This window comes from Pelecanus crispus, chromosome 9, assembly GCF_030463565.1.
Source record: "Pelecanus crispus isolate bPelCri1 chromosome 9, bPelCri1.pri, whole genome shotgun sequence".
In the NCBI taxonomy this organism is placed as follows: Eukaryota; Metazoa; Chordata; class Aves; order Pelecaniformes; family Pelecanidae; genus Pelecanus; species Pelecanus crispus.
Genome location: NC_134651.1, coordinates 24,960,278 through 24,988,070, shown reverse-complemented (window position 1 = coordinate 24,988,070; position 27,793 = coordinate 24,960,278). Strand labels below are relative to the sequence as shown.

The following is a 27,793-nucleotide window of genomic DNA, read 5'->3' as shown; positions in this document are numbered from 1 at the left end:
TCAGGCGCTGTAGTGAGCCACCAGCACGGCTCTTTTAGCTGTTGGGGTCTCTTCCAGAGGTGGATGCACATTCCTGGCAGGGTCCGGGTTCTCAGCCAAGGGCTTCCCAGCCGAGGCAGCCGCCGCGGGGCCGGTGTCGCCCTGCGCCCGCTGCAGCACACAGCAGGACCTGGATGAGGACCTGTTGCTGGAGTTTGCAGTGGCTTTGTTGCATCTCAGAAGCGCCAAAAAGCACCTGTAAAACTATCACATGCACGTAGAGAACAGCAAGTTAGCAGGAATTTTATTAATTTCACTTTTTATTAGACAGGCTTCATCTTACGGTCTTTATATTCATTTAAGTTCCTGGAATGGTCCTGAAAAAAACATGGATGTAATAATATTTTGTATTAGAAGTTGAATTTTTTTTGTAGAAAAAGTACACAAACACAGTCAGTCTGCTGCGGTGCAGGGATTTCAGGGAGTGCTGACAGATCACTCGTGCTAGCCTACAGTCAGGTTCTTGATATATCCCTTTACTAAAAGCATGGTAGGGATTGAGTTAATTGAATCACCAATGAAACCGATGTTGGCTGGTTTGATTTGTGTTTGACCAGGGAAAAGATGAAAAGTTGTGTAATGTGCTTGGTTTAAGCCCTCAGATGGGGTTGGTTCAACATCCATTATTCGAGGGATTTTTTTCAGTTGCATGGCAAAACATACTGTGCATCTGAGTGCAGGGAGTCTGTTGCATGAAGTTAAGGAAACTGCCTGTAGCAGAAGAAATGCATATTTTAGATATTACAGATTGTCTGTGTGACCTCCCTATAACTGCAGAGTCAAATACTGATAGCTGATCTCTCTAGGGTCAAGAGTCCAAACTGACTTTAGTGGTAATTCTCTGTACAATGCAGCTGATAGCAACAAGTTCTGACAACTCTTGCTATCAACAGCCAAGTGAAAAATCATGCATCTTTCTTGTCAGCAGGCTTGGTTGCTGGGGAAAACGGCTTTTGAAAAGTTTCACACAATTTTTGCGTTAGCTGAAATTCCTTTTTTTAATGAGAAACTGAAATTTCTCAGGAATTAAAGACTTTCTTCATAATAAAAATAATTACCTTTTTTTTTTATCAGTCTCTCACCACTGAGCATTGAAATATTAAGCAGCTTGAAAACTCATGGGGAATATTGTCTGGTTTTCTGGGGTTTGCTTTTCCCCCACCTCACGGTCAAGCTGACGTGGGTGGGTGAGGCTCTTATCAGCCATCTTTCTGTAGTTGCTTAATTCCCAGGAAATTTCTGTTACATTACAGCCTGAGAGTCTGTCTCATCTGTTTAACCTTCACCTGCCCCTTGCCTGGAGGCATTTGCTTGATGGGACTGTTATCTGGCCTGTTCTCTGATTTTATCCAGCTTGATTAGAGATTTCTGAACATTTATCAAAGTAGGGGGGGAAGCCTGGACACAGAATTGGTTTAGAAATACCATGAGATTAGAGGGACACCCAAGGTTGGGTGTAAGGGTGATTCTGGTGCACGTCTCATGGTACCGGACAGGCTGTAACTCCCCGGGTGCTGGATTGCTGCTGGCAGATGGATTTTCCTGCAAAAGCCTCTCTTGTCGAGAGCTGGACTGGCTCCCAGCTAGTCTGTGCTCCAGTGCTCATCAGCATAGCTAGCTGCTATCACAGGGGTAGCTGACAGTTACTCAGGGGTCAAGAAAACCCCCATCTCAAAACAGGAATAAAACTTGTGTCACCAGTTAGATGATCCAGCAGCCAAAAAGGTCAGACATCTAAAATTTACCTATAAACAAACACCAGTGTTTTGAGTGCTGCATGAACAAAATACACTAGTTCCTGGGAGTTCCTCTTGTGACCATAGTTGTGGAGCTTGATTTAGGGACACGAAAAACATTGACCTGCAATGTTAGATAGGAAGAGCAGGCTGTGTGAGAATGTGGATGTGATGGCGGTAGAGGGAAGGTGGAGGAAGCACTGAGTTGTGCTGAAACATAATCTGAGACAACACAGGTTAACTTGTTTGATTATCTTGCGTGTTTTGGGGTTGGTTTGGGTTTTGGTTTTCAGGGGTTTTCTTTGCACAGCTTGCTAAGGAATAAATCTCACTTCATCCTGCTCTGCCCATCCCTCCTCTCTGCACACAGCTCACTTTTGAACCAGTTTTGGAGCCAGATCTAACAGAGGAATTAGCAATGCACTTTTCTAGATGAGTTTTACGAAGCGAGGCAGCTGGACAGAGGTGGGAGGACTGGAAAGAACCAGCAGAGTAAGCCTGAAGGATCTTATAATGCACCAAAGAGCCCTCCCTGGGCGCTGCCGTGCGGCAGAGCCTGCAGGAGCGCGTGTTTCTGTGGCTCTGCTGCTTGCGGAGCAGCCTCTGGGCAGGAGCTTGGCATGTGTCCCTTGTGCAGAGGTGGGTACGGCCCCTGTGCTCGCACGGGAGCCAGAGGAGCAGCGAGCTTCTCTGTTCAGGGAGCAAAGCTGTCACCCTTAGCAGAAAAACTCAGGTGTTTAATACAAAGGATTTCACACGTGTGTGAAACGTTAAAACAGCCTGTGTCAGCGTTTTCTGCTGTCTTCTCTCTTGCTTGTAGTGAAACTCCAAGTATTGACTTCTTGGTGGTCTGTACTGAATATAGAGACCTGAACACTGATCGCTGCCAAAAGACTAACTGAGCAACGAAAACCAAGTGGCATTTAGGAAAAAAATAGAAAACAAAGCACGTACGTAACCCTAGTAGTAAAAGTTTATGGTGAACTTAAGGGATGTGTTTGACGTGGATAAACCCAGTTTGATTTGTGTCTACCTGCTGCCTCTAAGCAATCTATTTAGTAAAAAGATTAACGAAGAAAACATCTGTAGAAAAGATAACTCCTCCTCACAGTCTGTGTTGTTTCATAGAGTGGTCCTTCCAGCCCATGAACATGTTAAGATTAGCCTGTGATTTTTAAACTGCCTCTCTGGATTTAACTGGGGTTGCATGTGTTTGAAGTGATGCACAGTTATCTTTGCAGGTGGAGATTCTGGCCATGGGAATGGGTAGGTGCAGAGCAAGCTGGTGAGCGGTGAGTCAGCCAGACTTCTTCATGTCTCTGCGGCAGGATTTGGGCTGAGATAGCAGTTACCCGTTACCGTAATTAGCTCAGGGCTTCCATCTCTCCCCTGGGTACCAGGATCAGCATGCCATGCTGCTGCAGTTTATAAGCTTGGCTCTGGCTGGTGCTGCTCCTGGGTGTGGGAGCAAGGCTTAGTATGGTAGTAAGCACAGTGAAGCACTAGCAGCTGTTGGTCTGTTTGGGTGCTTTTCCCCTGGCAAGGGATGGTAATATCTCTTAAATGTTCCAGGCAGTTTCATGAGAGAATTTATTTTAAAAAATAAATAATAAAGGAGAGGGGAAAGAATTGTTCATGTTGCAGGGAAGAAGTCACGGAGTTCTGCAGGAGGCTGAGCATGAGCAGAAAAAGCAACGTACTCCCCCAAGCTGTTAGTGACAGTGAGTAGAGCTGGTGGATGGTGTCATGGAAACTTTTTACTCCCTGGGAATTTCTCATGCCCCAGTAAAAAAACCCAGTTACTGCCAGACTTCAATTCAATCCTTTACTCTCATCATTTGTTTTCAAGAGAGAGTGATTGATTTACTATCTGTGCTTCTAACAGCTTCCAAAAATCATTTGAAGTGGCGGAATTGCTGGACTCAGAGAAACAAATTATCCACCTGTTATAATACCAGAAATGCATAGACCAGTGAAATGTGCCTGACTTAGTGGGCTGATGGAGCTGAAGATGGTTGAGGGACTGGAGTAGCTCTGATGCTCTTTGCTTGTTCTCTGTAGATCTCTGTTCATCCCATCTCCTCTTCTGAGCTCTTATTCTCCATCCCTGTGCAAGGGGCTACCCCAGCTCCTGCCCATTGTGTGCTGTGCATCACCTTGACATTTTTTCTCGTGAACAGCATTGCACAAGAAAATGTAGCCTACCGGGAGGGCAAAGGGGAAGGTGTCATGATTTTGAAACCTTTCCCCTGCTGGATCATGAGTTTCCCCCCTGCCAGGTATGGGACTACAGCTGGGACCAGCACACAGTCCTCCCCCTCCCTGAGTGTGGGGAAGGGCTCGGGTGAAACCCAGCCGTCTCCAGCCTGGCAGGGGAGTTGCACACATCTGCTTCCCTCTCCAGGATTGCTGGGTGCAGTTGACACCATTTGCAGAAATTCCACATGTGCTGATTAAGGGAGAGTATATTTTCTAGTTTGGCCATTTCTGGGAACTTTTCAGACAAAGTACAACTGAGTGTACTGAGAAAGAAACCTGCTCTTTGAGCCCTAGGGACTAGTTAGCAGCAGCAGGAGGAAAGAAAAGTAAATACAAACTACTGTAAGGGGCATGGAGCAAGAAGGAGTTAGAGGGCCCATTTTCACTGGATCAGGAAAAAGAAAGGAGAGAATTCTTTGCACAGAGCAGGTGACAGATAAGCAGATAGATGGCCTTATAAAGCTGCTTCTACTCTTGTCCTCTGTTTTATCTAATGAACAATTTTCCTCTACAGACATTAGATCCTGACAGCCTCCTGACTGTACAAGCCAGAATCTAGCTGAGGAGTGTATTAGCTTAACAAACGTGAGTTAATGCCGCGTGTCTTTCAGGGACTGCAAACTCAGGTCAGCAAGGGGGTTTTGGAGCAGTCGAACAGACACAAGTTGTCACAGGAGGGTCTGTCTGTCCCCCCGTTCTACTGTATGAAGGCTCTGATATCTTCCCAAGCAGGCAGAAGCACAGGTGGAAACATGACCCCACATATGCACAGCATCTTTAGTCTTCGCTTTGCCTCAGCTCACAGTTTCCATTTGAGGGCCTGGGAGGGATCGAAGACTGAAAATGGCAGGGCAATCAAATCCCAGTTGAGGAGAAATAGTCCTGCTACTGGTGCCTGGGTATCTGTATCTGGAGTTTCTCAGGGGCAAAAAGTAAGGTCACAGCAAAAGTGGGTACTCTTGGGCTGAACTGACAGCTGCATGGTGTTGTGAAGCATTTCTCTCTTCTATTCTCTGTTGAATATAGTTAAAACCCACATTTTCCTGGCATGAGTTGTATCTTCACCAGAAAAAGAGGTGTTATTTATGGGCACCTTTCAGCAAGGTAGAAGTAGTGAAAGATTTCCAGGGGAGCTCCAATGCCTTCTCGAGCCACCTAAAGTTGGGGGTTTCCGTTCCGCTTTGGCATTGCAGCAAAGCCAGGGAGTTGCTGATGAGCTGTACCAGGGTGGGTTGCCAGCACCGCGGAGCCCAATCCCCCTTAGTCAGCAGCACGCTGGGCTCAGAGGGGTCTCTTATCCCTGCCTTTAGCATCAGACCTGAGGTGCCACATCTGCCCTGGAACAGAGCTAATGGCACCCCGGCACTGACACCAGCAGCACGCCGCTCATCATGGAGATGAGGGAGATGCTCAGGACATGCTGCTCTGCCTGTTGACTCCGTCAGGGCTGAAATTTATCCTTTTGGATGAATAAAAGGGATCATTTGTTATGCACACAGCAGTTACTTTAGACAAAGTCTCCAAAGGGAATGAATCAATACATGACATGCATTCTGAGACGGAGCTGGGCAGGGCCAGAAATTCATGTCTTGCTAGAAGGATATGGAGAATCACCGTTATTCACTTACTATGCACAATGTTAAAGATATTATCAAGCCTCTGTCTTGTGTTTACCATCTGGTGAGGGTAGTCCTGAGGCCAGCCTCTAGCTAGAAGTACAGCCCCAGCTACATCTACAGCCCCTTGCCTGGTACCCTCCTGTCATCTATTTTTGGCTGTCTGCATGGCAGAGGGAGGGAAACACAGGATTTGGAGCAAGCTGTGCTGTCCCTTGCTCCAGGGTCAGCTCCTCCAGCAGTGTTTTTAGACAGATCCTTGCTGGTCATAGTTCCCACCAGCTGTTAAGAGGTGCAGAGTAGGACAGAAAAGCCACTGAAGGATTTGAGGGGGGGTTAAATCGGGGAAGAGAAATTTGATGTTGCAAAGAAGAGGAGTTACTGTGGGCAATGCACTGTGCCGGGGCATGGCGTAGGGTAGCAAAGGCTCACGTCCTTACAAAACTTCTTGTATCTGAATCAACTTCAGACAGTGTCTGATGCCTTCACGCTTGCCAGAACATTGATTTTTTCTCCACGTTTAACTTGCTGTTCATCAGATTGTGTAGTGGAAAGGAAGGACCCATCCTTGCTATTTGGACATGTGGGAAGTTGGTTCTATAACTTCCAGAAGTCCAGAGTTGTCAATTAAATTCACTCCTCATAGCCCTTTTTCTGTGCTTCCCTCTCATATGGCTTTTCAGTGATGTCACCAATACACTATTTCCCCTCATTATTTCTTTACTTCTTGCATATATTGAATCTGAGTAAACATAAGGATAACATTTTACTTACCTGTTTGTTCAGAAATATGTAGATGATGGGGTTGTAGACTGTGCTGCTTTTGGCAAGGATGGATGGGATGATGCTGGCTGCAGGAGTGATGAGACCAGGTTTCCCAAACGTAGCTATAAGTGCCACAGTTGCATACGGCAGCCAGCAAAGGAGAAAGCAAATTACCATCACCACCACCATGATCAGGATGCGCTGCTCCCGGGTCCGACCCATCCCTTTATTGATGCCACTCACCTGGGTGGAAGAGGGGCACAAATACACTATTAGCAGTGCTCATACTGGGAGCAGACGATGATGCGTGGGAGCTCCTGGAGTGGCCACTCTAGGGGCAGGGTTGGCAGTGTCATCTGAAATGCTGGCTGGAGAAGAGCTGGCCAATGTGGGCAGGGTTTGTATGTTATGTACCCAAAGTGTGTACGTGACAGTTGGAATAGGATTAACAATAGTGCTGTTCATCTAGAATAGCCTTCTCCAGCTGTGTCTAAAACTCAGCATTTAATGTGTGTATCTTGGGCAGGAGGGAAGAAGGGGGAAGCTACCCTGGTCTAACTGGGCCTGGAGGACAGTGGGACCCGGTGCTCCCAGACGGACTGCTCGTCTGAGTCCTGCCAGCAGTGATGCACGCAGCCAAGGATGAAATGCTCTGTACCCAGAGGCTGCTGGGGCAGGACAGGAGACAGGCAAGAACACACAGAACAAGGGTTTGAGAGAACTTTCTTTCCTGAATCCATTGGAAAAGTCAGCAGTTAACTGATTTACAACAGGCTCCTTCTCTGGACTTGGGGCTCACGTGTACTCAGAAGTAAATCACACTGTATATAAATACTGCTGTCTTACGCGTCACCCTTGTTTCCTAGTTTTCAGTACGTTTTGAAAATTCGACCTTTTACGGATTGTTGTGTGCCTGCACTGCCAAGTGCTGCAGTAAGCACGAGAAACTAACTATTGCAAGCAGTTTTATGGGGAATCCAGCAGGATGTATTTGTGTGCTGGAAGTCACTTTGAGACTAATTAAAAAAACCAAACCAAAATGGCTCAAAAAGTAGAACATATCTGTAATTGCCTGCTGAGGGAACTCGAATACCAAGTACTTTATAAATATCCCGTTAATGTGCAAATGAAATCTTTTATGACACTTGTCTGTGATGTAAAAGAAAAAAAGTGGTATTTGCCACTAGGCAAATAAAGTTGTTAATCACAATATTTCCATTAGTGAGAGGTGAATATTTCACTCAGAGACACCCACAGGCATGAGTAGCTCAGATTTATTCACAGACATCTCAGACAGAAAGCTCACATTTATCTTCTTATATTATATTTCATGGAGTTGAGATGAATTCTTTATGACATCTTCCCTGTGTTCAGATTTTTTGAAAGTCTGCCACAACTTGGTATAAAACTTTACAAGATGCTCAGGCTGTGTGATGAAGTAGCAACAGCTGGATTGGGGCACATGCATACAGGGATGGAGGTGAAAGAGGAGTTGCATTTTGCATCATGTGCACTTGATTTTTAGGGTCCCAAGAAGAGGCACTGAAAGGCATCGACAGCCGGCTTCCAGGGTCCTTTATCCCCACACAAAATCCCAGTTTCTTTGTGCCTTCCTGAAACCCTGCTGTCCTGTCTGCCCTTCCATGCCAGGGACACCTGGGTGGTGGGTGATGGTTTACGAGCGGCATGCCTTGAGGAAAACCAAAGTTCCTTTTTTTTTTTTATTGATTTCTATTGATTTTAGAAAAGGCAACCCAACAACCCTTTCCTCTTCTTTCCGGTAAGGTCAGAGAAAACAAATGTTTTCCAGATGTTTTCTAGATCAAAATCAGCCTGGTCAGAGGCTGGGTGTGAGAGGAGGACTCTGGAGGTATTTCCCATTAAATAACCTTTAGCAGAGCTCAGGTCACAGGGCAACGGGTGTAATGCTTGTTCTCCACATCTCTCCCTGAATATCCTGGTGCAGCGTGGCACACAGCTAAATGGGGAGAAGCAGCTGTTTTTTGTCACTGGGTTGAACACTGACATAAAGCTGGTGGGGTACTTCTGATGGTGCATATTCTACCAGCGCAACGCACGCTTCTCAGGCAAGCCTATATCATGTATTGCTCTCTTTACTTTTTAAGTATTTTATCCTTTCCTAAAAAAAAATCTTGCAGTTTTCAGACTGATGCTGCCAGGGAATGGCTTCACGGGTAAGCAAGGAAAGGTTTTAATTTCCTTGCCAGCAGTAGGAAATTATTATTTTCATCCTACAAGGCCAGAAAGTTTGAATATCCTCTCACTTCTGTAATTCTCCTTGAAGCATTTTTGGTTTCAATTACAAGGCTTCCCTGGTCAGTCAAGGAAACCTGAGACCTTGATATTAATATTCAAGGCACATGCAGAAAACTTTTGTAAAACTAAACAGACTCAGCAACCTTGAAATGCTGCTGGTACATCAGCAGCAGATGGCGACTCGGATATACCACACAACTCCAGGGCTGTGCCCAGACTTGCCGTCGGATCAACTTCTGTGTGTAGGTGGACAAAAGCAAAGAGTTGTGTGATCCTGATGAGTGGTACTGTGAGCTTTTGGTTTAATTTTGTCTTGGTAACTTCCAGGGAAGGTAAGAACACAAGTCTGGCCTGGGTAGCTTGTCTGTAGTTGCTGGCCTGTAGAGGTTGGAAAGTCAGCCCAGGCTGTTTCTGGCTTAGGGCTAACAGCAGTGATGCTGCTGCAGGAATTTAGCGCAGGGTTACCCTGGCGGTGCACTGAGCTGCTGCTATAAAGTGTCCTTCACTTCTGGTTTGGTCAAAAATCTAAACTTCAATCTGCTGTGCAAGAAATAATAATAAAAAAATCTCACTATTTCTGTAGGTTTTGGTATAGAAAACAGCCACAGAAAATGTGCTTTTATAGCTTTATGTTTTCTTTGCTGGAAATTCAATCGCTGATTCTCCTAAAAATGATCTTCCATTTTCTAAAATTTATGATGCCTCTGTATCACTCATCCCATATGTTGCATGTGCAGTCCAGTGTATCGAGTTATCAGGATTGGGGGGGTTCATCTCCAGGGTAGTTGGAGGCTCTGGTCACATCTTGCTCTTACAGTGATGTTTTCACATGCTTCCCATAGGTGTTAATTTTTACATGGAAAACTAACTCACTAAGGTCAGCAATAGTTGGGAATCTCTGCAAACATCTGCTATACCCAGTTAAGGTCCTGACCACATTTTTGCTGGGCTCTGTTCAGTATTCAGTCCCTGCCATGGGCAGGCAGTAAAGGCTGAAGTTGGGAACCATGGCTTAGTAGTGAAAAGATGGTTTCCCGATGGGCTGGAGTCACATTCCATGACAACTTATGTGAGCAGAAAGAAGGCTAATGTACTGGAAATGTTACTGTGCATTCATTCTGCATATAAGCTGACCTTTTTGTCCGAGAACTTACCTTAACAGTCTTCACTGTGCCCTTTCCAGCTAAAACTCAGCTGAAGCTTGATCACAAAGATGCCAAACAGTGGGGCCAATGAAGTATTTAATCCCATACATTATATAGGCATTTCTATATGAGCTGACGGAATATACACTCTCTTAATACAACCCATGACTTCGGGTGTTTGCTGGATGCAGCAGGAGTTTGTTGTGCTGCCTGTTTGCCTCTGCCTGGGACATTATAAACCATGATGTGCCTGTGCTCTGTATTAACTTCTGCTATTAGGCAGGATCCGTGGTGGAGATGGCCATGAACACAGGAGAAGGACAGTCCCTGTGCTGAGATCTGTAATTTAATAGCTAAGTTACTTTATCTTTTCTACTACAGAGGAGCCCCTCTAGATGGTGATTCAGCCTGCAGAAGTGATTAATTTGCCTCTTTTTTTTTTTCATTGACCATAATTGGGAACTTACACATCCATCCTCCTAGTGTAGGAGCGGAAATGCTCACAAGTACAGTGGTTCTGTGGTGTGACACTGGATGTCACGGACAGGAGAAGGACATGGATGAGAGACTAATGCAACAAACAATAAGAACAGGTTTAAACAGAGGTCACTGTGGACACAGCAAATTCCTAGTTGATATTGCTGACACACTGTGCAGAAATAACAGAGTCATCACATTGCTAGGAAAATAAAATATGCATTTTCAGCAATGGATATGGAAATTGTTCAGTAACATCCATGTCTGGAGAGCACAGTTGAGTATACCCACAGCCACCTGGGAGGTTTAGCCATGAATCTCCCACTGGGATTAATTCCTGAATCCCCAGGATGATCTGAGAATCTCAGCTGAGTGACTGACCATGTTTTCTCTTGTTTTTCGTGAAACCACCATAGTATTTAGAGCTTGGAGAGTTGTCAAGGACACTCGCAGGACTAGGAGGATGATCCTTGAGAAAAGTTGGAATAAAGGGAGAGAGGGGAAAAAAACCTCAACCAAACTGGGTATGTGATGCCCTGAGCACACCAGCTGAGGCCCCGGCTTACGTGAGCAAAGCTGCTGTATTTCTCTAAAACGGGTGGCGCAGACACCCCTGAGCTGTGGCAGCAGCTGAACCACCTTCAGACATCACTGCCTGTTCATCAAGAAATAGTGCCTGAGAGCTATGAAATCAGATATACCCAGTTATCCTCTGCCCTGGCGAATTAATAGCTGCAGTTACTTGAATACATACTAGAGAGTCAGACTATAACCTAATGAAGTTGCAATTAAATTGCATTGCCTGTACATTAAAGGTCAATCCAATTTCTTCTAAAGTTGATGTGGGACTTCCTGATGGTCCCTGCACGTCAACTTAAGCCCTACTTTTAAGAATGAATAAATATAGGTAGTGGGTTTGCAGTAGATGTGTTGGATGCTTGTCCTGGTTTCAGCTGGGATAGAGTTAATTTTCTTCCTAGTAGCAGGCATAGTGCTGTGTTTGGATTTAGGATGAGAAGAATGTTGATAACATGCTGACGTTTTAGTTGTTGCTAAGTACTGCTGACACTAGTCAAGGACTTTTCAGCTTCCCATGCTCTGCCAGGTGCACTGGGAGGGGGCACAGCCAGAATAGTTGATCCAAACTGCCCAAAGGGCTATTCCATACCATATGACGTCATGCTCAATATATAAAGTGGGGGGGTTGGCCGGGGGGCAGCGATAGCTGCTCGGGAACTGTCTGGGTATCGGTCGGCGGGTGGTGAGCAATTGCATTGTGCATCACTTGCTTTGTATATTATTATTGCTGTTATTATTATATTGTTGTTATTATTATTACTATTTTACTTTATTTTATTTAAGTTATTAAACTGTTCTTATCTCAACCCAGAAGTGTTTCTCACTCTTACTCCTCCTATTCTCTCCCCCATCCCACCGGGGCAGGGGGAGTGAGCGAGCGGCTGCGTGGTGCTTGGTTGCTGGCTGGGGCTAAACCACGACAATGCTTCAGGGGAAACTCTCAACTCCTTGAAGTGTTACTGTGCTGTCTGTTCTTGGTTGATGCTCGTAAGTCAGGTCAGGAGATCTATGGGCACGCACATCAACACATCCGTGTGTTGCTTGGAAAGAGCTATGAGGTGCCTAAAATGACATCAGGTGTATCCTGCGCACAAAGCAGGCTGCCAAGGGAGCCTGGTGAGCAGGGACAGGAGGTCCAGAGTCCATGAGACCTCTTGGCATGAGAATAGCCTATTTCTGCAAGCATGGGCTCACTTGGCAAAGGCTATGCAAAAAGAAATGGAAGCCCAGCAGAAAGCTTCAAACAGTAAGTCAATAGGGTGCTTACAGAAAAGAAAAGTTAGCCTCGGAAGCTATTGCTGGGTCTTAATGAGAATTTTCTTGAAGCTCTGAAACAGTGGGCAGTGATACAGTGGCTGGTTTAACAGTAGCTTATGGTCTCTCCTAATAATAAAAAAAGTTTGGCTTGGAGAGGAAATATTGATGTTTATCAAGGAAAATAAATGGCTGATGATCAAGAAATGTTGCAAGATCAAGTTAGATTTTATTTTAAAGGAAGTTTCTTTCTATCCCTCCTAACATCTAAGTCTTTGATTTGTGCTTAAAAGCTTCTCACTGCAATTATAAAACCTAGAAACATTACCCGCATTCATAACAAAAATATTTTCGTATAATCTTTGGTTCAGAGCTTAGGCTTTCTTAAAACTCCCATGCATTCAGTGCCTTGTCATGAAAACAAGAGTGAGAAAAGCAAGTTGCCTACTATGTGTTACATTTCCATTTTAATGCTTGTCGTGAGAGGAGTGCTTTGCTCCTGGCAGACCTTGTGCTTTTACTCCACAAAACAGATTTTACACTGATGTAACAGTCTTGAACCTAGTGGGTCAGACTGCAGCACAGCACAGGGAGAGATGGGGAAGAGGAAAGCTGGAGACAGGACTTAAAATTACTTGAGGCAAAAAGCAGCAACAATGCTGGTTTGTCACTTGGAAACTTCTGCCTCCCAGATTTCCTACATGCTGCTTACCTGGGCTAAATCTAGTAAGTTAACATATCGTGAGGCTTAGCAGTATCATCGTCCTGATGACAAAAAACCAAATTCCTTCATCTGAGTCAAAGACTTTTCTAGTGTCCCTTGTGCAATGTCAACGAAGCAAGGTCCCAGCTGGTTGAGCTTGTTGGATTCCAGGTTTTTCCTGTGTGCAAGAGGGCAATTACTAAGCCACTCTGAGATTTTTTTAATATATACATATATATTATATACATATATTTTTGCTTGCTGGTTCTTTGGGTGTGTGTAATTGCTTGCAGAAGCTGTGAAATGGAAGAGGTTTATCAGTCCTCTGAAAGTCACAGAAGATGCAAGACCACCTTCTGCAGGGACAAGCAGAGCTTCCCCACTCTGCCTTCGGTGAAACTGGGAGGCTCTTCTAGCTCCTGCAGCAGCCCGAGCAAAGCTGAGCTAGCAGTGGGGAGCAGAGATGGAAACCGATTTAACATAGTTGGTATTAGTTTCAGGAGGAAAAAATGCAATTATTCTCAAAGTTGGGAAACCTTTCCCTTGCGCATAGTGCTTTTAAAGCTTTGGTGAGAGTACCGTGTTCAGTTTCAAAAAGATCCGAGCTGTTTCCAAGAAATACTGTAATGCATTTAACTCATAGTGGAGAGAAATTAAACATGGTTGGGACTGGCAGAGAGATGAAACTGGCTCTGGAGCGCTCAGCACAGGAGGATATGGAACTGTTGGAGTGGGTTCAGAGTAGGGCCACAAAAATGATCCGAGGGCTGGAGCACCTCCTACAAGGCCAGGCTGAGAGACTTGGGGTTGTTCAGCCTGGAGAAGAGATGGCTGCGAGGAGACCTTATTGAGGCCTTCCAGTACCTAAAGGGGGCCTATAGGAAAGATGGGGACAATCTTTTTAGCAAGGCCTGTTGTGACAGGACAAGGAATAATGGATTTAAACTAATGAAGAATAGATTTAGACTGGATATAAGGAAGAAATTTTTTACAATGAGGGTGGTCAAGCACTGGAAGAGGTTGCCCAGAGAGGTAGTGGAGGCCCCATCCCTAGGAACATTGAGGGTCAGGTTGGCTGACATCTGAAAGAAATTGCTTTTGCCTCAAACCCCTAATTCATTTCAACCAGAATTCTATCCTTTTTTTGCAAAAGAGATGTAGCCTGAGGAGCTGAGCCTCCTGTTTGGACTCACTTAGGAGGTGTTCTGCTTTCCCTGCTCAAGGTTTCCAGTCTCACCTACACTGCCCCTGTGCCCACTTCTTGCCCAAGTAGAGATTCAAGAGTGAACATCTATGAATTGCGCAGCTAAGAGATGACACCCTTTCTCCTATAAGGGCATGTGAAAATGCAAAGAAATCTTCAACCAGATGAATACTTTTTTATTATTGTAGCTTGATAGCAGTCCACATAAGTGATTGATTTTTCCAGCCAAACATTTCCTTCTTCCCTGCCTTTTTCCTATGCCGTTTTACCTTTCATTCCTTCAGTTATTTAGGCACAGTTTGGGCTGACCTGAGCATCTCATCGCTTTTGGAGTGCTGTAGACTTCTGCCTCACTTGGCTGTGCTACAGGGGAAGAGAACCAGGTGACAAATGTTATGACCATTCGTGACGTGCAGACCATCTTGTACTCCCAAATCCCACTAACGCTTATGCATCAAATTGTATTTAAAATCACACAGCTTCAACTCTAAACACAGTATATGTTCATATAGCTTAATGAGTTGGGTTTACACCAGAATATCCCAAGTTTGCCTGTTCATATGGAGGGGACGCTAACAGCTCCCTTTTGGTGGGTCCAAATAAAACTTTTGACCCTCGGGCTGTGCTGTCGGTGCTGCCCAGCTCTAAGAGTTGGGTGAAGAGTTGCATCTGCAAATCATCTTTTTTCCAATAAATGAAGGCTGTGGAAAATCTCCCATGGTAAGTGTATTAACAAGAATGATACTGTCAAAATTTGGCCAAAAGCACTTAAAGATGTCTGTAAGCAAAAGAAGGTGGTCTCAGGATGTGGCCCGTTGGAAGGGGATCACACAGCCCCTGCAGGGACCTTCACTGCATGGGCAGAGGGACCTGGCCCCAGTGTTACTGATTGCTTTCTGGAAGCTGCGGTTTCCAAAATTAAGGCAGACTTCTGCCAAAGCTTATAGGGAGGCAAGAGGAGAGAGAGAGAAGAAGAAATCCATTTCCATCCACTGTGCTGACGTCTTTCACCTCTGCTATACTAATTCTTCTCATCTCTGAGAGGCCTTGGAAGGTGCCAGATGAGTAATAGTAAGGGCCTTGTGCTGTGCAAGGGAGAGAGCTCTGTGGCTCAGGCATGCCCTCGAAGTACTCACAGCATCCTCTCGCACTCACCTGTGTCCTCACAAGGGTGGACCATGTGATTTAAGATTAAAATTTAAATCTAAATTCAGTTCCTCACTTGTCTTTATAAACATAGAGGGATCCGTAACTGTAAGGAGAGGTCTTGTAATCACTAAAAGGGGTTAATTATTCATTTTAAATATCACAATATTAAAATAATTCATCGCAGTTGATGATTGCAAAAGCTCAAGTAGCAAGAGCGGGCACAATGCAGCGCTGCTGGGAGGTTTCTGGCTTCTAAGCGTTGCCTTGTTCCTTCTCCTATTGAGTTTTCTGTAAAACAGTGGGTGTGCTTCTAGGCTTTGGGGTGCTTAACTGTGTAAAGCAGAAAATATTTACAGTTCAAAGGAAGCATGTCCTTTGGAGTTATTAATTTGCATAGCACATCTGTCAGTGAGAATGAATATTAAAATACTTCAGCACTACTTATGTTCACACTGGTTTGGTTTCCCTCCCACTGCATCTTTCATTGATGCTTTAATCAGTAATGACTGTGATGATAGCACGTTCTTCTCATTGAGAGTGGAGGTTTTCTGAAACATGCGATTTCTAGATATAAAATCAAATATTAGCAAAATAGCAGCCTCAGGATATGTTCACCCAAGACTGTCCAGAGTGTCCTTGGGGTGTCCAGGTGGGCAGGGTCAGTCCTGGCATGCAGCAAAGCCCAGACCTGGTGGCTGCTGCCAGCCATGAGGAAGGGTGTCCTAGTGCCTCCCCTTCCAGGGGAACAGGAGACCCTGCACTGGTCTCCCAAAGAGCATGGGCAATAGCTATGCTCCAAGATGGGTATGTTTTAAAAGCAAATTAATGGAATTAGTGCTAATGTATGCGATTACAGCCAAGTATATCTGTATAGCAGCTTTATGCTGATGTGCACTCTTAAGTGGGACTTTTGCAATTGCAGGATGTCTCAGAGAAGACTCTTGGGCTCCTCTGTGTGGAGTGTTTGCAGTGCTAAACCTCTTCTCCTAGGGAAGAAGGAGCCGTCTCTGAATTCAGAGAGCTGGTGATGTGGTGTTGTGTCTTGTATCTTCCAGGGCACTCAGGTACAGTATTTGATCATTTTGGGGTGAAACCTGGCTGCTATCATGAAAAACCCGTGGTGTTTGGAGTACAGCTGCATTAGGCTTGATATGGCTCCACGCTCCAGGTTAGTGGTTTGTTCTCCTTTCAGTCTCCTGCGGGTCTACCTGTAGTTGTCTGAGCTCGAAGAGCAAGTGGGAGCCCCTTTGGGTGCAGCCTTACTGTCGGGACAGGGGAGGTTGATCACAGTCCTCCTGTAAGGGTGAGGCAGTGAGTCTCGCTCCCTGACTTGAATTTTTGTGATATTTTTCTCTGCCAAGCCTAGAAGTCTTGCCAAGACTTGCCAAGCCAAGCCAGTCATTAGACCAAGGATTGATGGGTGAGAGGGTGTTCTCCCAAGGCAACTGCTAATGAGGGGTAATTTGTATTTGCCGTGCTGACTTAGGGGGATTTTAATCAGTGCTTCAAGGACTGCTGCAAGGGGTGCTTCTGTAGAAAGAGATAGGTGGGGTTCACCCATTTGCTGAGCCTCCTCGTTAATTTTCGTTTTGCCTGGTGATAAAATGGCACAGTTCTAGGGGCAGATTTCTCCCTTCTCTTTCCCACAGCACACTTTCCCTGCACATTAGATGGTTGTGGGGTGAAACCAAGGGCAGTGATGGGGCAGAGAACAGAATGGACAGAAATGCTGCCTGGTAGGTAGTGTGCTAGGGAGTTCCTCCAGCTCTGAGAAGGAGCACTTACTGCAGGGGAACCTGCAGCAGAGACCAACCAAGTATAAGCAGCTCTAATGAGCAGAGCTCCTGCTACTGTTCAAGTGGGAAAATATAAAAGCATCCCACAGTTGCATTCTCACTGGGATCAAAGTCAAATGAAGCAAAGAAAACCAAGCAAGGGATGTGAGCCTGGGCTGGCCCCGCAGTACTGCAATACGCAAGAGTATCACAAAGAACCAGTGGAGGAGGAAAATGTGGTTTCTGGCACTGGCGGGTGACTGGGAAGAAGGAAAGTGCAGCTCAGCCCGCGGGGCACGGCTGCTCCCTGCTGTCCTGCAGGGTGAAAGTGCTGTGCAAAACTTAGCTTCCCTAACTGCAAATGCTTGAACACTTCACTTCCGAGTTTTTGAAGCACCTGCTGAAAAATATTTGAGCTAAAGGAAAAAAAAAAATGTTCACAGCTGCTTTGTTTTCAACTAGAAAAATCCTTAGTGTGTTCATCAGGTAAGTGACTGCTGTTGGACAAATCTCCACTGCACGCAAACACAGTGGCAGAGCACAAGGGGTGTCCCCCCGCAACTTTTTGGAGAAGCCAAGGACAGTCACTGCGCCCTGCCTTCAAAGCACGTCCTGTGGGGAATCGCGGTACCCAGGGGTGGAATTGTTACCCCTTGCTTCAGACCCACCATGTAGCCTGTGGCCCTCATTGTACGTGTATTTTGTGTTCATGTAGATGTCTGATTTTCCAGTGCCCATGGTTATTGCTGCTAATGGAAGAGTTCCTCCAGCTCTGAGAAGGAGCACTTACTGCAGGGGAACCTGCAGCAGAGACCAACCAAGTATAAGCAGCTCTAATAAGTAGAGCTCCTGCTACCGTTCAAGTGGGAAAATATAAAAGCATCCCACAGTTGCATTTTCACTGGGATCAAAGTCAAATGAAGCAAAGAAAACCAATTCCTTGGTTATTTTGTGCATGGGTGGATTTTCTTGTTTCTAAAGGTGATTGCTGTCTTCAATCACCTCAGGCTACACTTGCTGCAGGCTCCTCTAGGTTCAGCTGTCTTAAGACTGATTTCTCTTATCTGGCATCTGAAGTGTTTCAGTGCTTAAGCTTTAATGTTTCCTGCCTTTGGGAATGTGTCTCACATGGCCAGTTCAGTCTCAATGTGATCTGTCTAAGCACTGCAGCAACATTAATAATGGTCTAGATAAATGCTTGAGGACCAGTGTAATTACCCTTTCCCCTTCTTGCCAGCAGAATTGCTGGCAAACAATGCTGTTTTCCCATTTCCGCTGCCCAAACTGTACGAAACTATTACCCCAACATTAGAAACTGTTGGATTTGCTAAATAACGTAATGAAATTAATATGTAACACATCAAATGCCTTGCTGCATTTCTTTTTCCTTTCCATAACACTTGAGGGACCAAGGGGGCAGAGGAAACCATGCCCAGATGCTGGCTTTTCCTTCCTTGCCTGTGATTACTGCTGGAACAAGGGGGCTCAGAGTGCCCTGCAGCAGGTGGTGAGGACCGTACAAGCCTGGATACGCTTTAAGAGCCCATGCGATTATTTCTCCAGCACAGTCCCTGACGTGCTTTTGGTCCATGTAGCCAGCATGTCTGGGCAGCGCCGGGGGAAAGAAACCCTGACTTGGGGCTGTGCTCTACCCACTCACCCTCCCCATGCCTGCATGCCAGCATGTGTGTTGGCATGGGTGCTCACAGCTTTGGGCATGAATGTCCTGTGGGCCACTGTGCTGGGTACCCGTCCCCTGGCTGGTGTGCAAGTGCCAGCTGGAGAAGAAGAGATGGGGCACAGCCCTGCTGGAGAACCTGACCTCTCACAGGCTTGGCTGCTTCACTGCTTCTCCTTTTCTGTCCATGAGGAAGGATACTCCAATGGGACAGGACAAGAAGGGGAACTGAAAGTCTGGAAACTGGTCAGATTTGGAGTCTGAGGTGAAATAGCTGCTAAACCTCCCTTAAACCTCAGGAACTTTGCATCACTGTGCTTATGGTAGACTTAACGCTGATGTAACTCAACGCAGGGCGGGAGTCTGAGCAGAAAAGCCGAGTATTGAGCCCATGTACTAATCTCCTAGGATGAACTGTGGTTTGGAGGCAAGATTTCAGATTCATTTGGTAGCCTGTCAGTAAATTAAGGAAAAAAAAAAAAAATCCACATTGTAATATAGTGACATAAACGCTGGAATTGATTATATTTGCATTTTGACAATTCATGTGCGAGGAATCTGCGGAGCTTGTCAAATAAATTACTTTTTTTACTCTAAATAATTACTTTTAACCCCTGTGCTCAACGAATCAGTTATTTTCAACAAATATTTTTAAGCTCTCATGTGCTGACTACAGCTATTCTGAAACCTGGTAGCAGAATGGTTGTCTTCATGGATGCAATGGGGGAATTGCTGCCTGTTTGTCGCTTTCAGTGAGCCAGTTATTTCGAATGGGGGACTTGGGATGCAGACCACATTTGAGGAGACAGTTGACCCAGGCAGGTATGTACTTGGCATCTTTACACCCCATGGCCCATGAGGCTGGGCATGCTGGTGAAACAGGAATGGCCATAAAGATCTCTTGCTTCTCCAGGACATCCAAGAGCTCAGGGTGAACCTGATGCTGGCTATGAAGTATTTGTACTAGAACAAATCCCAAACTATCACTTTCGGTAGCCTATGAATTGTTTGCATCGCTGAAGTTTTCTTTGAGAGGCTTGTCTGTGCGCACTGTTTCTGCTTGCTACAATCGTTTTGAAGCAGTAATACAATAGACACGACCAAGCTTTTCAAACCAGCATGGGGGCTGTGGATGGAGGATGCATCCAGCTTTCCTGTGCTGCCCAGCTTCACGACCCAGAGGGTTTCCCCAGCTGTGAGCAGCCGCCTGCGTGCTTCACCCTGAGCACTCAAATGGGTTAGCCCAACATCCTCGAACCCTCCTCAGGCTCCTAGGACCCCCTAGGGCACCAGGCTATGGGAAATAAGAAGCGGTTGTTGGGATTTGCTTTTCAGTTGCTCACAGCTTGCTCAGGGGTGGTTGCCAGCTGTCTCCCAGGCTGTTTCACTTGTGTCATTTTTGTGAACTTCTAATTCAATCTGAGCTGATGGATTACAGCTTCCCTGCTGTGGATGAGATCTTGTGTACTTATCTGAAGCTACATACATACTCGGAAATAATACGGTCTTGAGACTCCAGTAACAAAACTAAAGCAATTATAAAGCATCCTTGCTCTTCACAGCAAAGCCCAGTCAGGAGGTTTCTGCTAGCAGCTCCATTATGGGAATGGGACCGGCCACAGGAGGCAAAGCTGGCTCTTGCCATCCCACCGAGGTGCTGCGGTGAAGCCCCGCATGCAGGAATCTCAGGAAGGAGAGGTGAACCCTCACACCCAGCTGTCTGCGACCACACAACTTCATCATGCTTTTTCGGCACAACAGCCTCCCCCCGGGTAAAGCAGCTGCCTTTGCTTTCACCTCGGTCCTGCACAGTACTTCACAGGGGAGGTATGAGATCGCTACGAAAACAGAGAGACTTCTCAGACAGGAGATAATTAAGAGGAAATCTCAATGTGTTTGGAAACCTAAATACTCCTCATTTTCTAATGGTTCTTTTCAGTATTCAGATTTATTGTCAACAGCATACTGTAATATGTTCAAGCTCCTTTGGTATTCATTTGAAATGGCTCAGAGCGAACCCTTCCCTCTGGCCACTGCCTGCCAGCCTGAAATGAGTCTTGGGGGCAAAAATGGGTCCTCTCTTTGGTGAAAATTTTCTTCAGGTTTTAGGAAACTGTGAGCTTGAAGCAAGAGGGTAGGATCTGTCAGCAAGCAGCACAGGAGAATATGACAGCCTGGACTGATCTCCAAGATTTTAAGCATCCCTGCATATCTCCTGTGATGACAATCATGTCAGAAACCAGAGCATGAAAATACAAATGTCAAGCGAAAGGATGTAATCTTTCATGCCTGGCTGAAACCAAACACCCTGATCTTCCACTACAATTTTATGTTTGTAAGTGGTGCAGATAAGCTCAGTTAAGGAAGGTATTCATGGCAGGAGTTAAAAACATGTAAAAGGCTTACAGAGTATTGCCTACAATTTGGGATCTTCTAAAAGCACAAATGTCTGTTGTTCAATTCCCTAAATATTTAGCTTGCATGTGAAGCTTATTTTGTTCAGACTTTTTTTTCCTCCCTCTTACACATGCCAGGGATTTTGCTGCTTCTGCACCTTGCTGCCACGGGGGAAGCCGAGCGGCAGTGTAGCCGGCCCGGAGAAGCCTGTGTCGGCAATGGGCACGCTGCCCAAGCCCAGGGACTCGCTGCCCCTGCAGAACTGCTGCCTCCCGGCTTCCCCTTGCTCTCCAGCCTCCCAAACGAGCTCCGCAGCACTCAGCCCTCCGTGCTCGGCTGTGTGTCTGGCAGCACCGTCCAGTTTTGACTTTCCCTCTTCATGGAAACCCCTTTGTGGAAGGATAACCCAGACCCAGATGGAGGTGTGTGTCTGCCAAATTGGGTATGATGATATGGTAGAGGCTGAGCCTCAGAACCAGCTCTTTTCCTGCATGCTGAGGCTTCAGGAGCCCCGTCCCGCAGGGTCATGCAACAAATACATGTTTCATGCACAGACTTTGCACAAACTGCAGAAAAATGTCTCTTCCCTTCTGAGAATAATTTTCATGTTATTTCCCAGAATGTTTCCCATCTTTTGTGGTCCCTGCAGGACCAGACAGCCCAGGAAAGGCAGCTCCTGACCCGCACACTCATCACCCCTGACGAAAGGTGCAATAGCCCCTTGCCACCACCCTGTACCCTTTTCATGGTACTGTGGTCACTGGAGGACCAGTTCATATCACCAAAGGGGTCCCATCACTCACTGGGTTTGCAGAGGGCTCTGCTAAAGCTGCTGAGTCCTGCTGCCACCTGAACAGGTGACATACTGATGCTCACCGTGATGAGAGTGTCCAAAGCTGTCCTGAAGACAGACAGCTCCAGGGCTTAAAATTCACTTGTTATATGATGGATGCATCAGTGGGAAGAGTATTGAATATGAAAATTTACACCCTTCAGTGCTCCCACCTAGGTGCAGCTCCAGCAGAACTGAAGACTCTGTCTGCCGACGTATCGGATAGCACAACCTTCCTGCAGGGAACAACTCTCTGTCCGTGTTTTCTTGCTGTTTCTTGCCTGTGGAGGAGCTTTGGAGAGGAAAAGCCTCTCCTGCAGGCACTACCTACTGCAGCCTTGGCTGCTGTGACTGGCTTGCAACAAGCAGCACCTCTAAACCAGTTTTTGTAGCTTCAAAAGATGGAAAAAATAGAGTCCCATGAGAGCCAGCCCCCCGCGTGCACTCAGGGGACAGGTGGTGCAGGAGCAGCTGCCGTGCTGTGACCAAAGAGGACCGAGCTTGTCATCGGGGGGAACGAAAGTTATTTGTAATGAGATGATGGGCTGGGAAAGGCTGAGAAGCATTAACTCAAACATCTCCACTGATTTAATTTAATTCTTCCCAAAGTCCCAGAGCAATAAGCTTAAGTTAAATATTTACATCTGCAAATGTGGCTCGTAGAGTGATTTTATCTAATCCCTTCTTATCTTTCAGGTGTTCGCTGCACGAGCTGAGACACAGCCAGATCTTGTAGCACTGATGGAGCTCATGCCCAGCCTAGGGTGGGCTCCCAGGGTGCAGAGGCCAAGCGCGGGGCTGTGTAGGGTGGTAAATGCCCACTTTGTGCCGGGGGAGAGCAGGTGGCCTGGCCTGAGCTGCCTGGTCCATGCCTGCCCAGTCCTTGCCAGCCCACAGGCTGGTCCCTGACAGAGGGGCTGCCACGCTCATGGATCTTCTCCCAGCATCGCCGTGCCATGACCTGGCATCACTCCCTGGGACTTGTGGGAGATGCTATTCACAGAAAACAAAAACTTGTGCATCAGCATTTCCAGCTGCCTGACCGTGGCAGCCCCAAGCATTCCGTACCAAATGCTGCATTGGGTAGGTTAGCACTATTAAAAGCAAATACCTCTTATCTTGGGAATAGATTCATATATATATGAATATATATATTCAAATAGCTCGTGGTCATTTATGGATTGGCTTTGTTTTGTGTGCAAGGGGTAAGCTTCATGCCACAGGACTGCCTTACATTTTCTATTTGCTAAACTCCAGCTTCTTGCTTTGCCTGGATCCTGCCAGCAGCTGGATTATATATGACTTTTCTTTTTAGCACCCTTTTTTTGCAGTGTTCACTCTTATGCTTTCAGAGGAGAAGGACTGATCTTCCGAAATCACACTCCACATGCCCTCCACTGATGATCGTACAGCCTCTGAACCTGCAGGTGATGCTCACTTCTCCATAGGCTTGCTGCAGATTTAAGCCCTAGGACCAATCTCATCAAGGTAGGTAAGTCCCTTCTAGTTTTAATTAGGGGTAATTGGGAGTATCTCGAGTGGCCTCGCAAATTTCCCTCATCTGCGAAGCTGTCATAGGGACTTCCAGCTGCTCACACTTCAGTGTGACTTTGAAAGCCCTGGTAGACAGGAGCCTGTCACCAAGACAGTCACAGGAGAGCTAGTTTCCAATGGTGGCAGCACATCTGGCAGCAGAGAAGGTATAAAAGTGGAAAATGGCGGTCACTGGTTTCTGCTTGCTTTGGGGTCACAGTAAAAAGGCAGTTGAGGAATCTACTTACCTGCCTTACAGCGCACAGCAGCTTCCCATACGAATAAACAATAATGACAAAAGGGATTAGAAGGCAAAAGATGAAAAGACATACAATGTAGGATGCATTGTTAGCGTCCTTTGAATGCCAGTTCACGGAGCACGTTGTCCCTGGTCCTTCTGGCCCGTAACTGCTCCAGCCGAAAAGGGGGGGTGCAGTCCAGACCAAGGAGTACGTCCAGGACAGGACAATGCCTGTCCATGTTTTCCTGTAGTTTGTGGTATCGGCCTCTCTTGTTCCCGTCATGGTGCAGTAACGTTCGTAAGAAAGTACAGCCAGGGAGATGAGTGAGACGATGCCTGTATCAAAACATACATTTGTATTAGCAGAAATGGCCGAATTAAGGCTTTGATCTGTCTCCCAAAGCGATACTTCAAGCTAAAGATGAGGCTGATGGCAGTGGCTTTGGAAACCCGGTGGGCAAAGACTGGGGCTGGAGGTGTCCCCCTAAGAGCGAGAGGTGCTGAAAGCCTGACTTCACTCACTGATAAACATGTGTCCAGGGAAAGCAAGTCTGTTATAAATGCTGATTGATCATTAAGCACATCTGTCTGCACGCATACATACGTGTGTGTGTGACCTGCAGCAAAATCCTGGTTTCTCTATCAGATTTGGTGTTGGTGCACCTGTAAGACTTAAGGATTAAAGATTAGTAGCTATATTTGCCCAAAGTTCAGGGCTTATCCAGCTTCACAGGCTTTCTTAAGCATCGCTGCTTCTGCTTGAAATGATAAAATTGGCTCTTTGCTTCCGGGGATTTATGCTTTCTCCCGGATACCTTTTATTTTCCCCTGCAGGAAAGGTGTGTGAGGAAGAAGAAATGTCCCTGCCCGTCCTCTGATCTCTTCACACAACCTTCCCAGTCCTTGCCCTCTCCCCAGATGTTATGGCCTCCAGGCACTTCTTGGATGTTTTCATACAGCCATGAGAGTGCTGGAGACTCGCACAAACCGCCCAGCCCTGTGCTGTGCTGGGCCTCAAGAACATGGCATTCTCACAACGAAATGTATGTGAGCAAGGGCAGACACTGCAGAGGAACAAAAGTGACTTTACTTACAAAATTTCAGGTTTTGGAGAGAACAGATGTTTCTGTGAAAGTGGGAAGAGGGTGTGCGTCACCGGAGGAACCTGCTTAAAGAAAACTCCTGGTGAGAGCCAGGAGAGCTTTCTTTGCAGAGCATCTGTTACTCCCAAGGAAATCACAAAGTCGAAATGTAAGATCTGTGTCTCTCGGTGTTAGACCAGAAAAAGTAGAAAGAGTGTAAGAACATGGGTGCTTTGTTGCTCAGGTTTGAAACCTAACTCAATTCCAAGGGCAAGAACTGCAGCTCATTAAAGCAATGCTTTTCTTATCTAAAGCATGAGCACGACTTTAATAGTCAGCAAAAATCCAAATCCTCTTTACAGGGCAAGGCACCTCTTCTGAGATGCGGAAAATGAGAGGTGCCCCTCTGCCTCTGCCAGCTCGCAAATGCAGCAGTCTGAACCACACCTTGGGGAAGCACAGCCCCCCAGGTTTTTCATACGGATTTATTGCTGAGCAGTAACAAAGAAATGTAGGTTAAAACAATGTCATGAAGCCTGCTGTGCCAGCAAGTGCCCTGGTGTGCCTCAGCACAGCTGTGCGAGGTGCAGGCGGCTCGAGCCCTTGCAGAGACTTTTATGGGTCTCTTGCAATTGGGGTACTGTCAGCAGATACAAATGGAGCAAGAAAACCCCTTAGCAGCAAATCAAAGATTTCTTCTGCATACAGTAATGCGGGGGGGGTGGGGGGGGAGTGTATGTGTCTTGTAATTTCTAATGCTGGTATTAGAGTTTGTGATTTCCCCCACACACACCTCCCAGCCTGCATTTTGGAAGCGATGCTGGCAGGTATAACTGAATATAGCTGGAGCTGCTGGTTAATGCTGACATACTCTGTTTAAACTTGCTTTGGCATGTAAAGGTTTTATGTACACAAAGCTGGCTTGCTACCCTGTATAACTTTATCAGGGAGAGAGATGGCAGCAAACACCTAAGCCACTGCTGCAAGTGTATATTTAGAGTGGGTGTAAGAGGCACGAGTGTCTCCTAAAGCAGCGGTGTGCAGCCTGGACGCAACGCTAAGCTGTTTTCCTCTGGTTGTTCACGTCTGTTACTGATGGGCAGAGCAATGACTCTACTGGGAAAGCTTCTGACCTGTACGAGTGGTAGCTGGGGGACAGCCCCACTGATGTGTGTCAGTGTAGTGTTAAAGCAGACCGGGAGAGATTTTTCAGCACTGGGAAGCTTGAAAATGTGAGATACTGTTAAACTTAGCTCAAAGCATCATTGCTGTAAACTTTTGTTTCTATAGCTTAGGAAACACTGCAGAGGTGGGAGGAGGATGCGGGGGCAGGTCTGTGTACCTGCTGTCCCCACAGCCCCCTTGCCATCTCTGCCTCAGCGTGAGTCGGTGAGGAAGGGGCTGGGTAAAGGCAGAGGGGCGCAGTGGATGCTCTTCCCTGCTTACCACCCTCCCTCGCTCTGCAAACGTGTTTGCCTTGCCCGGAGTCACACCAGTCCCCAGGACCTGGAGCCCTGCGCTCCCCTCCTGCGTGCCGGGGTGCTCCCAGGGTCCCTCTGCACCGACACTGCAAGTGCCCCCCAGCAGCATCCCGGGCGTGGGGCTTCGTCTGCCCCCGCCTGCCTCAGGGGCGGGCATCGCCATCCTGGCCGGCCCGGCGCTGCCCTTCCCGCAGCCGGGACCTGGGGCCGGGTCCGAAAGCCGCGAGGTTTCAAAGGAATCCCGGCTGCTGAGGCGCCGAGCTGCCCGCTCCTTCAGCGACAGCGACGAACGCGCCCTCCGCAGCCCGAGTGAGGATTCGGATTGAACGCTGCCTGCTGGGTTACGCGCTTTTTTCCAGAAAAAAACAAAGGTTGGGAAAGTTTAACCCCCGTCCTGTGCCTTTCTGCATCCTCGGGGAACTGCTGCCCGCACACACGTGTGCCCCATCCCACTTGCCCTGCTCTCCTGCGTGCACACAAGACAAGCACCCGCATGCCCACGCTGCTGGGTTTGGGGCTCCTCACCCTCCGCTCCCCTGGAGCTGCCGGGGCCGTCCCGTCGCCGTGTCCCCCCCCGACGGCAGGCTGCCTGGGCCTCCCCGCGGCGTGGAGCCGCCTTCTCCCCGTGGGTGCAGACCCCCGCAGCCTCCCCCGGTTGCCGGCTGCCCCCCGCCTCCCTCCCCACGCCCCCCCCCGGTGCCGGTGCCGCTGCCGCTGCCGGTGCCGCTGCCGGTGCCGGGCGGGTCCCACTCACCGCAGAGCGCGTTGGCGAAGCCGTGCCAGGCGCAGGCGGCCCCCGGCGAGCCCCGGCCCCGGGCGGCGGCCAGCCCGAGCGGGGTGCCCAGGGCGCAGACCAGCAGGTCGCTGACGGCGATGTTGAGCAGCAGCAGGTTGATGGGGGAGCGCAGCGCCCGGTAGCGCCAGAAGAGCAGCAGCACCAGCAGGTTGCTGCAGAAGCCCAGGCTGCCCAGGGCGCCCAGGCAGACCGCCGCCGCCAGCCGCCCGGAGGGGCTCAGGCACGGCCCCGGGTCGCGGGCAGCGGCGGCGGCCCCGCAGCTGGGAGCGGCGGCGGCGAGCACCGGCATCCCCGCGGGGCTCCCGCCTGGCCGGCGCCGGGCATGGCAGCACCCCGGTGCCGGCAGCCTCCGCCGGTCCCCGCGGGAGGGGGGGGGAGGGGGCTGCTGCTTCGCCGCCCGTCGGGGGGAGGCGCGGAGGGCTCGTGCCTGCCGTCCTCCGCCACGCGTCACCCTGGCGCCTCCCCGCTCCCGCCCCCGCCCGGCCCTCCGCGCCCAGAGGGCTGAGACCGGGCGCGACCTCATCACAGGGGTGGGTCAGGAGAGCGGCTCGGGGCAGCCGAGGCTGGCGCCGAGCGGCCGCCGCGCTGCGGGCCCCGCGGGAGAGCGTCCTTCAGCGCTCGCCTGGCCTGCGCTGCGCCCGCAGCCGCTGCTTGGAGGTCTCCGCGGAGGCAGAGGCCGGTCTGGGGGGGTGTCACTGTCGCGCAGGGTCTCACAGTTCAGGGAGCTGCTGCCAAGCTGGGACTACAGGTAAATTCAGATCAGAACAAATGAGTC

The 27,793-nt window shown here is 47.9% G+C and overlaps 1 protein-coding gene across 1 annotated transcript; it reads right to left on the bottom strand.

The window, feature by feature from the left end:
* LOC104030720 (pinopsin) lies at nucleotides 1-27,307 on the bottom strand. The gene is made up of 4 exons (XM_075716887.1): nucleotides 26,977-27,307; nucleotides 23,667-23,995; nucleotides 6,425-6,658; nucleotides 1-243 (listed from the first exon to the last, which is right to left on the bottom strand). Exons 1-4 carry the CDS (start codon nucleotides 27,305-27,307, stop codon nucleotides 1-3), a joined length of 1,137 nt encoding a protein of 378 aa, XP_075573002.1.
* Between the last annotated feature and the right edge of the window lie 486 nt (nucleotides 27,308-27,793).

What these genes read in the sequence shown, in the direction of transcription:
- LOC104030720 (XM_075716887.1), bottom strand. Translation starts at nt 27,307, where the DNA reads ATGCCGGTGCTCGCCGCCGCCGCTCCCAGCTGCGGGGCCGCCGCCGCT. An exon ending in TGCTGTGCGCTGTAAGGCAG is followed by an intron (nt 6,659 to 23,666) that starts GTAAGTAGATTC and finishes TCTTCCACCCAG; the next exon opens with GTGAGTGGCATCAATAAAGG. An exon ending in ACATATTTCTGAACAAACAG is followed by an intron (nt 244 to 6,424) that starts GTAAGTAAAATG and finishes TGCATGTGATAG; the next exon opens with TTTTACAGGTGCTTTTTGGC.